Genomic DNA, 13,684 nt, shown 5'->3' on the forward strand with positions numbered 1-13,684 from the left:
GCTTCCTATGATGGCTGGAGACTTCTGGATTACAGTTCTTACTCATTTCTAAATTCAGTGGCATCTGGGGAATGTGCCATCTGTGAAAGAAATTACAGTGTTACCACTCGCCTGCAAAGAGCTCGTCAGGAGGTACTAGGATTCAGCAGCCGTGTCAGTCGTGTAGAGAAGATGTTGCACCTGAGAAGGATTTCTTAGCCTTCATACCTATCCAGAGTGGAATTTCATGGCTGTTGTTGCTTAAAACAAGATTTCACCCCTCTGAGTTAGTGTATCTCCCACCTATATTTTGCTTAAAATTCAGAAAGAGTTGTGAGCTAGAAGCCTTTTCTTTTTACCACCAGCAATTTTTTACCTTGACCTTTGTGGCAGGGCGTTTGGGCTGTGTAGCTTTTCTGAGAGAAGTTGCTGACTCTGGGGCTCTGCCAAATTCAGAATCCTTGGAGAAACATCAGCCTACCACAGACAGAGGAGCTCTTCATATCCCAGCTCTGTTCTCAGTGGCATCACAGGTCTCGAATCCATTAATTTAGACCTGTTTCCCACTTCAAGCATTTTATTAGAATAAAACAAACGAACGTAAAACAACCAAAGCCTAGAACTGATTATAATAGCTAGAATGTGACATCTAGTGGCTTTAATGAATATTACACAGGAACTTGAAGGTCTTTACCCGTGACTAAACATGCTGTGTGTAACTGGAGCTTGCCTAATAATTGTCTTATTTTTTAAATTAAGTATATCCAAGTCATGTCAAGTAGTACCTTCTCATACGTGTGACTTGTGACACTAGATAGATCTTTTTAGAGGACTTGAACCTGTTTCAGAGGTTTGTATTTCAGTGAAGTATAGCACTCAGTTCCAAACTGTGGTTTGTCTCCACAAGCGGCTACTGCAGAAGCTACTGCAAGGTAAATGGAATAAAATCGTATGTGTTGCATTCTTCTTAAGGGAGATGGTAAATAGCACCTCCTGTGCTTTCACAAGAGGCAGGTTTTTCCTGCTGGGACATGGAAATTACAGCATGTTTTCTCCTGGGGCATGTTCACAGTCTGTCCAGAGCAATCCTGGGCACTGCTGCTCTTAGGGTACAAATGGTTTCTATCATGGTACTACCCAAGCAAACTAAGTGTAGGAGCTCTTATGCTATCTGTAATGTCTTCTAATTTTAATGTTTCTCGTGATTACTAACAAGCTGTTGCATTCAACTGAGTTGAGATAGTTTTTATTACAAAGTTTTATCTTGTAAGTAGATAGATAAAAACACACATACAGATACAATACATTGATGTTACAACTTGTCATCCCTTTATATGATGCTTTGCTTATATAATAAAAAACTGGCTAACAATGTTCTTAGTTTTATGTTTCTGAAATATTATAAAGATGATAACAAAAGATGCATTTTTTCACAAAAATGTAGATCCCAAATCTGGGCATTTATTCCCTCTGCTGGTAAATGCAGGTTCTTTTACATAGTGTTATGTAGATATATAATGTCTAGGATCTTTATAATATGAGAATTCTTCAACAATTTGGTTTCACCTTAAAAATGTCAAAGTGACTGGTCCTAATTTAAAATATTTTCTTGAAAGTTTTTCTCCTTAAGATGATTTTAAAGTCTTTTTTTTTCTCTGTATAACCATCCTCAACACTGATCCAAGCAGTAACTTTTTACATAAACAGGCAGCCAGGACAGACAAATTTATGACATTATGCAGTAATGGTCAGCAAAAAATATGTGGGTTGATCCTGATGTGTGGTTAGGAAAACATTTAGATAGTTCACAGATTTTTTTTTTTTTTTAATTGTATATCAAAAGGAAAGTAAAGCAATTGTATAAGCATTGATCCAGCATTTCCCACTTCTTTAAGCAGTCAAATGCAAATATAATGCAATTAAAAAATATCTTCAATAAATTTCAGAGTTATTTTTCTTGGAAATAGAAAGTTGAAATGTGAGTTATCCTGTTCACTCCATTGATTTACATAACTTGCTTCCAATTTTTTAATTCTTAAATTTTTTAGAATTTCAGTTCATATGTAGACAGGTCAATTCTGATTGAGCAATGCTTTTTTTAAAGGAAACATTAGCACTATGACTTATGAAACCACAGGATATGCAACAATTGATCTAGCTACAAATTTTAAGTGATATAATTTACACTCTTTGTACATTTAGTACAGAAGTACTCAAGTTTCAGGGTAAGCCAGTTTCCCGTTTGCAGTACCACATTTTTATAAAAACTTTCTTGTTGATTTTACTTCACAGAACAAACATAAATTTTCAACTTATGTTGTTGCCTCAGGACATCAATATGGAGCTGGGGAAGGAGTCTTGCACTACTTTTTTAAGGTAGACATCCAACTATTTTTTAAGGTTCATTTAATTTCTAGGGGCAAACCACAATGGAATTGAATGCATTTTTAGTACGTTTGGTATCATAAGCTTAATGCTTTTGTGAACAAAACTGATTATTTGATCCCTTTGAAATGTTTTAGCTACAGTGGAAGTGTTTTCCACTTTTTTGGCTCTATATGTTTTTTAGTTTTTTCCATAGTTTTCGAACAGTATCTCCATATGTACTTTACAGTGAGAACATGTCTGTCTTATCAATGGAATCAGGAAAAATGTCTTTCTTCTCAATAATATATTATTTTTTTTCCCAAGCATTTATTTTATTTGGGACTCAAAATAACATTTGTCAAGATCAAAGATCAAATTCTTTAAAAAAAAAAAAAAGCTTGTTGGTTTTTGTAGGCTGCCAGTCAGTATTTCTCAAGACTTGTTTCCTTTACTGCAGTTCCATTAATCATTCAAGAAATTGAACTTTAAAACCTGAATATATAGATTTGCCTAGTAAACAAATGCTCCTTTTCTAGCTCTAGTTAAAAGTAACCTTTTTTTCCTCACTTCATTCTCCATTTGTATTTTCAGATAGGTTGGCTTAGTGAGACTCCTGCAATACCTGTTTTTGGAGATGGAAACAATTTTATTCCAACTATTCATGTTCTTGATTTAGCAGCGTAAGTAAAAAAAAAATCTCCCCTGGGCAATAATTGATATCTAGCTAGATAACAAATTCAAATCTACTAGAGAGTACTGAGGCTTTTAAATTGGGGTGGGTGGGTTTAAGAACACTCTGGCCCTTCTTGCTGAGTCAAACAGAGACTTCCATTTGTGTAGTACTAGATATGTCTTCTGGAAACCTTATCTGACTTTTACTGGTGCTATGCTTTTAAGAAATTACTAGCAATGCTCCGTCTAGAGTGTGATGCCAGTTAACTGGCACAGAACTGGAAATGGATGATGGACTCTAGAGCAGGCTAAGTTAATATCTTCCACAGATGTTGCTTTTTATCCTTCAAACTTCTTTCCAAATAAAATATCTAGCTGTGCTTCTTTATTAAGGAAAATATATATGAAAATGTCATGCTCTGAAAAGTTCTGCAAGATTTTACAAGCTCTTTATGTTGTTTCTGAAATGCATTTAACAGTGAAAGCTCAGTATGCTTCTCCAACTACCAGCCCTGACTGTACTTGCTATGTTTCAGAGTGTTACAAAATATAGCAGACCACAGGCCAAGGTCTCACTATATACTTGCAGTAGATGTATCTATGCACACCCTTCAAGAATTAATAAGGGTAAGAGATTTCTTTTTTTTCCCCCCTGATATCTTTAAGGTTTTAAAAGCTATATGTTTTACTGAAGTAGAAGTTCTTAGGTCTTCCTGAATTATCTTGTGTAGTAAATGACATAGAAAATTATTTTGAAATCCTCCAAGACTTCTGTCCTTTGAACAAAATACATTACTTGGACCTGATTTTGCAGAACTAACTTCTGCAGTATTATCATTAACTTAAGTAGAAATTTTACCTAAGAAAGTTCTGGTGACTTGTTATGGTATTCACAGTACTGTAATTAGATACTCAAAGTCTTTTAAGATGTTTTTTGCTTCATTTTGTAGGAAGGTATCTTGTTTTTCCAAGCATTTTGAAATTCTAGAAATGGTCTTGATGGCACTGTTGAACTATACACTGATAGTGAGAGCCAACTAATACAACGTAATAGGAGACTTGCTCATGTAGATTGAGCAAATGTTACGTAAGGACCAAACATAACAGCCCAGTATTTTTGGTTGTGTCAAAGAGTGTTTCATGGAACAGTGTGTTAGGGAGCTCACAAGAAGATGCAACCTTTGTTTTGGTTCAGGTAAATATACAGGGTCACTATGAAAAGTTAGTTGTTGAAGAGCCATTCTGTATAAGTGACCATAATGCAATTAGTCAACACTTCTATGGAAGAAGCAAAGGTCAAAATAACTTTTGCAGCTATGGTCAACCATAGGAAAGAGCATTATATAAAAATGAACACAAAGGACATTAAAAATATTAAGTCCTTAGAGGAGAAGGGTAGATGCTATTGAAACTTACATTATTAGCCATATAAGGCCATTGCATGCTACTTATTAAGAAAAGTTTGGGAAAAAGAAAATGAAAATTAGGATGGTTAAACTGTAGGTTGAAGAAAACAAGATGTCAGACTTCAAAAAGTTATGGTTATGTCCAGATGAAGGAAATAAAATAGAAAAGATCATGAAATCTGGCAGGATAAGTGAAAAAACACTTGAAGATCAACTCTCAGGAAAGACTCAAGATTAATATCCTTTTTTCAAACACTTAAAGAACAAAAAGCCTGCCAGAAAATCTATAAGGCAAATTGATGATTATGGTATAAAAGGACCACTTAGACAAGACAAGGCCATAGCAGAGATGCTTTGCATTAGTGGGCACAGGTAAGAATTTGGAAGCATCTTAATGCTTTATGATCTTTTTGTGGATAGCTTGTTAGAGGATCTGTATAAAACTAAAGTAAGTGTAGAAAAGATTATAGAATGAACTGACAAAATGAACACTAAGAAACCACCAGAGTCTTATGGTGCTCAATGAAGAGGTCTGAAATAGCTCAAGGATGAAATAACTCTGAATTGCTAATTCACGCATACAACCTGCTGTTTAGCACGGTCCTGGCACTTGAAGGCTGGAGGGTGATAAAAGTGATGCCAATCTAAAAAAAGATGTTCCTGAAATGTTTTGGGAATTACAAGCCAATATGCCTAATACCATTGGCTAATAACCAGGTACGTTACTAGGCATTATAAAAAATTAAATGCATTAAAGGACATCCAGATACATATGATCTATTTGGGAAGAGTCAATGTGACTTTTGTAAATTACTTTCCCAAGAAATACTTTCAAAAAAAATACTTTCAAATACTTTGGAAACCTCCTGAAGTTCTTTTATGTGACCAGCAAATGTGGATAAGGGTGAACAAGATGATGTATTGTACTTGAATTTCCTAAAGGCTTTCAAAGAAGTACGTCACCAAAAGCTGTTGAGAAGCAGCTAGGCACCCTAAGAAAAGTGGTTGGGTCCTTTCATGGGTATGTGATTGTTTAGAAAAAGGAAATGGAGGGCAGGAGTAAGAGGACAGTTCTTGTAGAGACGGGAAATTGCCAGTGGAGAGAGAGTTGCAGAGAGCACCATGAAGAGCTATCTTGGCAGGGAGCTGTACCAACCCAGGGGAAGACTGGAAAGGTACATAGGAGAGAAATACCTTGAGAGTGACTTAAATATACAGCAGCTATTTCTAGTTTAAGAAGCCTCTGAGCTCAAAATAGTTGAAGATTGGAAGAGTATCTGGAAGGAGTATCATATATGCTTTTCCCATTCTTGCTTTCATTTAGGCATCCACTAATTGACATCTTTGGAGACAGAATGCTGGAATATAGGTAGATTTGATCTGATGCTCTGTATCAATTTTTATGATTTTATGGAATCTAGAGGGGTTTTAAATCTATTTTAAAGGACTGTAGCAGTAACTAACAACTTCTGTCTAATGATGACATGAAAATGGTAATATGGAGACTTATTGGTGGCGTTGATCTGAAAACCCTTCCTGGTTGTATTTGTATTTGTATTGTAATAGAATTAAATACTTCAAGAACCTGAAGTGAAAGTGCTAGGAAATAAAATAGGTCTCCAAATAGTTCTTAAGCAGTAGGAAGTTGCACATAGATTTAAGAGCTTCGGAACACTTTTCTGTGCTTTTGGGTTGTTTGTTTGTTGGGTTTTTTTATTGCAACTACTCAAGAGGAAGTGATATATAGCAAAACAAAGGTGTTTAATACTAACATTAAAGTTAATATACTGTTCTTTGATCTGTCTATTTCAAATCAGTGTACTGTTTCAGGTATAATGTAACATAAAATTTAAAGCACATATTTTATCCGCAGAAATCCTGTACAATTTTTCCTAAGAATCTGGTTTGATAAGTGTATTTTTTTTTTTTTTTCTTGATAGTGTATCAGTAAAAATGTTGGACCGGGAAAAATTGAGAAGATTCCAAAAGAAAATGCATTCCTGAGCAAAGAGTTAACAGTTAGTACTTTTTTTCCCCTTTATTACTTAAAGAAAGGATGTAAACTTAGAAGTTAATATCATTAAATATGTAATTCTTTTTTTTATTTTACCAGAAAAATTTAACCCTAAAACATGCCTAAAAATATATACAGTAAGTTTAAATTTAGAAAACAAACAAATTTAACCATCATAGAACAGACTATTTTGAGGAGTTAGCCTCATTTAGAAAAGCAGTGGAACACTGATGTCACTGCTGCACTGAGCATACTGGAGCACTCTAACAAAACCTACACAAAATGATAAAAATAACAAAAAAAGTTAATAATGAGGTGCTGCTAAGGCTGATGAACACACCATTCATGAATTATGTTGTATTAATCTATTTATCTGGAATAAACTGTTCATAGGAGAAATAAACAAATTACAACCCTGGTAGTTTTAAGATGGTACTTGATAAATTTATTAAAGAGGTTATTCCCTGCAATTATATTAAACCTTTGTAATGTACAGAATGATTGTTTAATGTTCTAATAGCTCATGAGAATACTCAAATACAAATATACATTGTAAATGTTTATATTTTTCAAAAGCTTAAAATGTCTGTTTTGCTTTGTGCGCAAACCTTCTTTCCCTATGCTTTAATTCCTTCTATTCTCACCCCTCCATTCTTGTCTCTAGTTTAAGCTAACAGTGTTCTTTTAACTTGCATAGCTTAAGTCTATAAATAAATGTAACTTTGCTCCCTCAGCAAATGCATTTGGATATGTTGCTTGTGAACCTGCGAATGGAATCTATGTTTCTGAAAGAGACTTTCAACATTAAGTGGGTTGCTCAGGGAGGACTGGTGGAGAACATTGAAGAAATCGTCAAGGAATACAAGCAAAGTCGAGGATTACTGGTAATGGTTTGGTGTACGCTATTTTAAAGTGCGCCTTTCTTTTTTTTCCCAATAGAAATGGTTATATAAACACAAGCTTTAATTTCTTTAAGTAAAAATACATGGAAGACTGATTTAGATGGAAAATAAGTGAACATAAAAACTGAAAATTAAATTGAAGAAATTAAAAAAGAGGGAATATTAATTAAACCAATAATCATTAAGTTTTATTTCTTATATGCCTAAAACTGAAACCCTGTAAATGCAAATAAGCTTCGTGATGGAGAAGCTGCTGTTCTGAAACTTGTTTCTGTATGCAATATATGGCATTCCTGGTATATTTTGCTTCAAGAACGTAGTAAGTGTATCTTTTATTTAAATTTTTTTATAATAGTCAGTAGTTAGGTGAGTATTTTGTGTCCTTCATTATATTTAGTGAGCCAGGATATTCAATTGCAATGTAGCTTTCATTTTACCCTGCTCTATTGTGTAATGTACTCAGCAACTTTGCTGTTTCCTGTGTTAGCTTAATATTTAGAACTTATGTATTCAAATGTATAGGGAAGGTTATTGAAAGGTGCAGAAAAATGCTTGCATACATTCAGGTATTGATTGGTATGATAAAGCTGTTCAGCATTTCTAAATCTAGTTCAAACTTTGAACAAGAGTTCAGGAGGTGTAAAACAAAATACAACTTGTTAAAAGCCCCTGCATACCTCCGAAAGAATTATCAGATCTGTGTTTGGGTTAAACTACTGCATCGGAGTACGTATGCATGTAATTAAAAAAATTCAGTACAAAATCTAGAAATACCAAGTGGCAAGGAGAGGGAAGGCTAGCTAACAGCAAGGAGAGGGAAGGCTAGCTAGACCTCTGTCCCTGTCATTACTCTATTAAATTTGCAGAGTTTGCACTGTCAGATTTATTGAATTAAGATAGGCAGTTAATGATGTATGATTTTGAGTTTGTTGCATAATATATTTAATAAGTGTATACTGGAATCTTAATTACACTTACTCATCCATGGGCTAGGTAGGCTGAAATGAGAAATCAATAGTGTGAGATTGTGATGGATCTTAAGATTGTGATGGATCTGAAATTTTTGAGGTCAAAATAACCATTGTGATGACAGCAACTCTACCTCAGTTGGGAAATAGAGCAATAGGTCTATTTCCTCATAGATATCTGCCACCTCATTCCAAAATACACTGCATCCTATCTATGAGGTTGTGTTTAGTCTCTTTTGATCATGCAGGCACTAATAGTGCCACTATAAGTTCATCTGTGAGTCTATTAAATAGAAGCGCGCTTTTTCTCCAATGGTAAAATTGTACATTTAAATTAAGTAACTGTGTTACTCAAAACCTGTGGATTATATAGGAGATATTCAGCAAGAAATAAATAAATGAATAAAACTAAAATATATTTTCAGTTTTAATTATAATAATTGTTATTTCCTATTAGTCATAGTAAAAAGATTGTTCCTTTTACATAAAAATATCCATATTGTTTCAATGATGTTATATCTTTATCTTTTTTTGCCAGCCTCTCAAAGTTTGCATTCATGGTCCTCCTGGGGCTGGCAAATCTACCATTGCTGAAGAGCTCTGCAGACACTACAAGCTACATCACATTAAGATAAATGATGTGATTTCTGAAACAATAGCAAATCTGGTGTGTTGCTATTTTCTAATATTGCTATTATTTTAATTTCTGTGACTGTAAAATGTTTGGCATCATTTAAAAAATAGTTATAATTCCATTATTTTAGAATGGAAATATCTTTTGACATACTGATCACCTCTGAGGGATGCACTGAACTCTTTTTAGAGACTGAAGGTTGCTCAGTATCTCACTGTCCAGGAGCATACATGAAATTAATTGTTGGGGGTTTTTTTTTTCTTTTATTACATCTGTGTATAAAAAATTTGGCTATGGAATTTCTGAGCCTATTTATATTTCCAATCTTGTCTTCAGGAGAAAATTGTGGCTCCTAAAGAACTGGACTCTGACACTGTGGGAGAAGAGGGAGAAGAAGACAAAGAGGAGGAGGGTAAAAATGTAGAAGCAGCACATGAGTTATTAGCTAGAATAAAAGAAAGCATGGAGCAGAATGCAGGTAGGAAATACAAACTATTAAGATGGGATTTAGGTAACTAGTGCAACCCTATGCAAATGGAAAATCAGGAAGTAAATTGGTGCTTTAGAACTTTTACATCCTATTAAAAGCAAGAATCATGCCCTGTCCATTTGTATGTACCTTATTTAAAAATCAAATACGATGTTTTACATTATACATTATATACCTCGTATATCAAAAGTGATACATTTTTAAATACTGTTGTGCTTTTTTAATTGTAAAAGTTCCATCTTTCTACTTCTTTATACATTTTATATCGTTCTTTTTACCCTGTAAGTTGATATATCAAGTAACAACGGTGTACTCAGAAGCATTAGATTCTTGGCCAGATTTTTTTAAAAACGTCGTGTTTTCTTCTTAGAACAGGGAACATAATTTATATAATATAAAATAAAAAGTTAGTGAAGCATATCTTTATTAAATTTTCAAAGAAGAAAACTATTCTAGCAAGAAAAAGAATTAGCACACTGTCATATGAGATTGTGGGTTTTTTTAAGTATCTTTTACCTCATTTTGGCCATTTCTGAAAAGTAAATAGTATTTACTGAAGCCTGTAAAGAATTTTAAAGTCTGCAGATTGAAAAAGGGCAATTTTTATGAACCTAACTGAAAAGTAGTAATTATCATCTAGATATGAATAAAGTCATGTACTTTTTGACTTAGTGCTTAACATTTTCCATGCAGTATAAAGCAAGCCCCCTTAAAAATACATTCTATCACTAAAGGTTTATCTGATTTGGACCTTGTGTATCTGCAAAGCAATGAACTTGTAACGCACCCAAAAGCTTCAGTAATGAGATCTATGGCAGCATCTCTTCTGCATGCCTTGCTTTGTTGTTTAAAATAATAATGCCTTTTAAAATAGTAGCATACTTTTATGATTACGATGGTTTATAAATTTTTAAGACTTTTAAAAGTCAAAGCAAAATAAAGTAGCAAACTGGAGTCAATGGCTGCAAAAGGACAAAAAATCAGGTCAAATCAAACTTTTTACTCCTACGTATTTACTCAACAATGTAGGCCCAGTTAATAAACCACTTCATATCTCAATCTATTATTCTGAAAATGAACTGTTTAAAACCTATTTCACGTTTGTTTTGCAATACTATCTTTAAGTCTTACTGTTAATTATAAATGAAAAATTATTGTTTTGTTATGTTTTTTCTCTAAATATTTCTTTGCTGCTTCTATTAAAATCTGATTGCATTATTCTAAAAAAACCTTAATTCATGTTTACTATCCTTAAAGTTCTAATCTTTATATCCTTGTAAACACAAACGTGATTTTATTTTATAGCTACACATTTATATTCCATAGATTGCTGACAACAAGTACTATACAAATAGTAACTCAAAATACATAAATTTTTGGGGGTCTAAATAGAAGTTTCTCTGATAAATGAATTAATGTTAGTAAAATAATTTCAGATATCTCTCTTCCATAAACTAGGTACCTATTAACCTTCTTTGTGTCTTAGGTCATCTAGATGATCAGTATGTTGTTAAATTTGTGAAGGATAAGCTCAAATCTATGCCTTGTAGGAATCAGGGATATGTTTTAGATGGGTTCCCGGAGACCTATGACCAGGCAAAAGATCTTTTTAATTGTAAGTACTGCTGCTTTTGTTTTTATTGCTGCTAATATTGTCTTTATCATTATCGTTGTCAGTGCCATAGTAGTTGAAGTGCATCAGCACTGTAATGACTGCAGTGCAGGACGCAAAACAAAGTTGTTTTCACATGATGCTTAAAATGTAAGAAGGATTGTAATGCACCTTATTTAATTTAAGCACAAGATAGTTTTCAGACTATCTTTGCTGGCAAAGTACTAAGTAAATGAACAAATAAGGAGGATGCTTTCTTGTTCTGTGTTGGTCTACTCCCCTCAAGCAAGCTCTAAGGCAGAATTTCTTCATAATATTTAAGGACTGCTTAATGAGGGGATCCAGCCAGTGCACCAATACATGTTTTGTGAGCCAGATTAGAGTGGGTATATTAGATCAGCTACAGTAGATATGACTTCAGGGGAGCTCTGCAACATACATTTCAAATTATGAGCAAGCACTGCCCATGCATTAAGACCGAGAATCATCTCCATATGTAAATTATATCATGAGGTTTGAAGGAAAACAAAATACAGTTTTGTTCAGGTTAATATGCTGAGCTGTAAATTATCATGTTTAGCTGATGCTCCTCAGGCAGTTTTACTGATTATTCAGAATAGCAGACACTTAGTGGCAGAAACCATTTTAACCATACTGCTGTAAAACATTTCTACTCACTGTTCTGAGCCCTGCCTCTGTTTCTGGCAGAATAATGTACTTGGCAGGAGGAGAGGCCAGGGTCAGGACAGCAGTACTGACACATTTTAAAACTGTGTATGCATGTGCATACTTCCGCTGTATAGGCAAACAACTGTTAGTGTCCTAAGGTAGAACTCTGTGGTGGCTGGCAACACGAATAGCTTACTGAATTCTCTCAACTGCTGTCCAGGTTAGATTGATTTCCAACAATTAGTATAATTTGAATATAGGCAAGCCTGTGTTTGTACTGGGCACAGTTTTAGCAAATACAATGATATTGTTGCTTCAAATGAAAATGTCAGTCGTTTCTTATTTTTGTTTTAGTGGAAAGTGAAGATGAAGAAGAAGAAATTAAAGGCAAAATACCTAAATGTGATAAATTAATCACACCTGGTAAGTTTGACAGATTTCTTTTTAAATAAACAGGAGTTTTCAAGTACTGCTTCCACCAACGAGAAGTCTAAAATATCACTCCATCTGTTCATATTTAATTTAACATAAAGTAAATATCTAATTCATGTAATGCTGCTGCCCTCTTATTTGAAAGTGAACAATTAATCAAAAGAAAGGTTTTGGTTCAGTTTGTGGGTGTTTTATTCTTTATTTTTTTTCTTTTTGTGAAAATGCCATCAACTGTTGACTGATAACAATAGTAGTGGCTGCCTTTGTTGGGATTACAGCAGCTATTAATGGAATTAACATAAGCTCCTGAATTTGGCATATTAAATAAAGTAAGTTTATCTTTAGTGTGATATCTTGAAAGATGTTACCAAATTCATTTTAATGCATCGGTTAAGTTGGGAATTAAAACAGAGTGGTTTTCATCTGTGCAGAAATGGCTTCATCCTGGTGTTTTCGCTATTCTTGATTTCTTTGGAAGTTCTGATTACATTCAAACAATATATTTCGCATATTTTGCATTACAAGATGTATCCAGTTAGATAGTATAAAGGTTAAATATCTCAAATGCTTAGTGTTTCAGTAATGATAATTTACTGCCTTCAGTGGAAGTGAAGAGAGTTCAGAACTTTCTGAAAAATTCCTTAGTCCTTGCACTTACATGAAGGGGACAAAGGTTTGATTCAAAAAGCAGACTTCTACCAAGTTTGTAACCACTTATGAATTGCTGATTTCTGAAGTAAATAATTTCTGTTATTCATAAACAAAACCACTTTTATCCTTCATTTCCAAAGAGGAAATGTAAATGAATTATGATGGGCTGGAGAACTACCACTTTCTCTCCCATAACCAGGACCTCAGGCATGGGATCTGTTTTAAGAAGATACCTTCTCAACCTCAGAGGAAACTTGTTTTAGAAAACAGAATGGTCCAGAAAGGATTTTTGTTGGTTTGGGGAGGTTTTCTTGGGTTTGTTTTTGGGGTTTTTGAGGTTTTTTTGGGGGGGAGAGAGGGGGAAGCCGGCAGGGGGGTGTGTCTGTGCTTGATTCTGCAAATTTCTCTCTGATGTCAGAAAAATTACTTCCTGACTTTGTTAAATGAACAGGTTTCAGTAGTATTGAGTAATTATATTAATAGAAATATCAGAATATGTTGTGATAAATTATATGAAGTCATATTTAATAAATACAAATTGATTGTTGTGTTAATAAAATACTGCAAGATTCAGCCTAATGAAACTACAAATATGAGACTTCTGAAATGAAGAAAGGTGACAGGATTTTTTATGGACCCTTGAAAGATTTCTGGTGTTTTTTGTCTACCAGTAGTACTAAAATAACATTGACACTAGATTTTATGGCATGTGGTGGTATAGTATCTTTAATGTACTATTCGATTTTTTTTTTTTAATTTACTTTAATTCAGCAGATACACCTTTATTTGTGAGATTAAAAATCACAATACAGGGTGATGGCTTTTGATGACTTGACAAACAAATGAGTTGTTAAATTTTCCAGTGTTACTTCCTGCTTTGGATGCACT

The 13,684-nt window shown here is 33.8% G+C and overlaps 1 protein-coding gene across 2 annotated transcripts in view; it reads left to right on the forward strand.

Moving 5' to 3' along the window:
• AK7 (adenylate kinase 7) overlaps positions 1 to 13,684 on the forward strand; it is a 28,932-nt gene that overhangs the window by 5,779 nt on the left and 9,469 nt on the right. Inside the window, exons 6-14 of one of the 2 annotated variants that reach the window (XM_072863934.1) lie at positions 2,272 to 2,355; positions 2,938 to 3,026; positions 3,555 to 3,645; positions 6,365 to 6,442; positions 7,173 to 7,322; positions 8,847 to 8,975; positions 9,279 to 9,420; positions 10,919 to 11,047; positions 12,068 to 12,136. In XM_072863934.1, coding sequence (XP_072720035.1) covers positions 2,272 to 2,355; positions 2,938 to 3,026; positions 3,555 to 3,645; positions 6,365 to 6,442; positions 7,173 to 7,322; positions 8,847 to 8,975; positions 9,279 to 9,420; positions 10,919 to 11,047; positions 12,068 to 12,136 — 961 coding nt within the window. The remainder of the gene's footprint in view (positions 1 to 2,271; positions 2,356 to 2,937; positions 3,027 to 3,554; positions 3,646 to 6,364; positions 6,443 to 7,172; positions 7,323 to 8,846; positions 8,976 to 9,278; positions 9,421 to 10,918; positions 11,048 to 12,067; positions 12,137 to 13,684) is intronic. The other variant, XM_072863935.1, reaches the window with a different exon arrangement.

This window comes from Ciconia boyciana, chromosome 6, assembly GCF_034638445.1.
Source record: "Ciconia boyciana chromosome 6, ASM3463844v1, whole genome shotgun sequence".
In the NCBI taxonomy this organism is placed as follows: Eukaryota; Metazoa; Chordata; class Aves; order Ciconiiformes; family Ciconiidae; genus Ciconia; species Ciconia boyciana.